General features: G+C 58.0%; 1 protein-coding gene across 1 annotated transcript in view; it reads right to left on the minus strand.

Moving 5' to 3' along the window:
- The window catches only part of ASMTL (acetylserotonin O-methyltransferase like), a 21,298-nt gene that overhangs the window by 5,559 nt on the left and 14,110 nt on the right, over nucleotides 1–1,629 (minus strand). Inside the window, exon 9 of the mRNA XM_023515060.1 lies at nucleotides 482–713. Coding sequence (XP_023370828.1) covers nucleotides 482–713 — 232 coding nt within the window. The remainder of the gene's footprint in view (nucleotides 1–481; nucleotides 714–1,629) is intronic.

Below are 1,629 nucleotides of genomic sequence, written 5' to 3' on the forward strand. Positions count from 1 at the left end.
GGCAGCTCTTTCAGTCCCTGATCCAGGACGTCCTGGGGAAGACATTTGCTTCTCTGTCCACCATCCAGGGGAGAGGCATGGGCTGGGGTACGGTGGAGGGTGAGTGGGGCACAATCAGACTGGAAACGGGACACCTGGCTCCACCATCCTCTCTCCCCTCACTAGCCACCAGGAATGGCCCTTAATCTCTACTGCAGCGCTTCTCAATCTGTGGGTCACAACCCCCAGGAACTGTATTAAAGGGCCGCAGCATTAGGAAGGTTGAGAACCACTGCTTCAGTGGGTCCCTGGCCATTCCCAGGAACCCACTAGAACTTGGGGACATCTGCCCAAGACCTGGGACTCACCCTGGCCCAATTTGGGTCCAGATAGACAAGGGCCATTCCCAGGTGTCAGGAGCAGACAAGGTGCCCGTGGCTTAACGACAGGGAAGAGTCTCATGGAGCTGTTTGCACCTGACTCTTGGTGTGCAGCTACACACCTCCCAGGTCACAGGCGGAGGCGAACGGGGACAGGTCGAAGGCCGTGACCACCTGGCGTGTGGTCAGCTTGCCGAGACTGTGCATGGCCCCCACAAACTGCAGCTTGTCCTCTCTGGTCTGGAGGGAGGTGTTCTGGAAAAGGGGGAAGGGTCTGAGCAGGCACTGCGGTGGGCCCAAGGGTCCATGGGCTCCCCTACTGTCCTCAGGGCCAGGGAGGGGGCTTTGGGAGCTCTAGGGGGTGGGGGCTACATTGTGGGGCTGGGCTGGGGAGGAGGTTTGTGGCCCAGCTATGTTGGCAGAGGTATCTCCCCTTGGAACACCCTGGTCTCCACTGTACCCTGTATGCCAAGGTCTGGGTTTTCCTGACAACACAGGTGCCCATGGTGGAGGGTCCTGGCTACAGGAAGAAACCCAGGGACAGAGAATCACCAAGTCCCCCCACAGACCCGGTCAGCTGTCACCACATTGGTATGGGTGGATCCAGGTGGCTAGCTCCTCCAAGCTGCACCAACCCCAACGCTCACACCCACCTGGGTCCCAGGTAGCTCAGGCCCATCCTGCCCCAGGGCTGCCCCCAGCCAGGTCTCCCCTGGGGGCCCCACACACACATGGACGGCTGTCTGGGCAGGTCCACCCTGAGCTGGGTCTGGGCATGACCCCAGCTGCTCAGCCCTTCTTGATCCACCCTTGCCAATTAAACTCCATGGGGAGCCAGGTGCAGTGGCTCAGCCTGTAATCCCAGCACTCTGGGAGGCCAAGGCTGGATGGTCTGAGCTCACGGCTTTGAGACCAGCCTGAGCAAGAGCCAGACTCCGTCTCTAAAAATAACCTGGCTTTGTGGTGGGCACCTGTAGTCCCAGCTACTCAGGAGGCTGAGACAAGAGAATCTCTTAAGCTCAAGAGTTTGAAGTTGCTGTGAGCTATGACACAACCATACTCTACAGAGGGCAACAAAGTGAGACTCAGTCTCAAAAAAATAAAATAAATAAGTAAATAAAGTCCATGGGGAGCTGGATGTGGGGGGCTCATGCCTGTACTCCCAGCACTTTGGGAGGCTGAGGCTGGTGGATTGCTTGAGCTCAGGTGTTCGAGACCAGCCTGAACTAGAGTGAGACCCCTGTCTCTAAAAATGGCCAGGCAGGATGGT

This window comes from Otolemur garnettii, unplaced genomic scaffold (assembly GCF_000181295.1).
Source record: "Otolemur garnettii isolate 467f Iridium unplaced genomic scaffold, OtoGar3 scaffold00065, whole genome shotgun sequence".
NCBI lineage: Eukaryota > Metazoa > Chordata > Mammalia > Primates > Galagidae > Otolemur > Otolemur garnettii.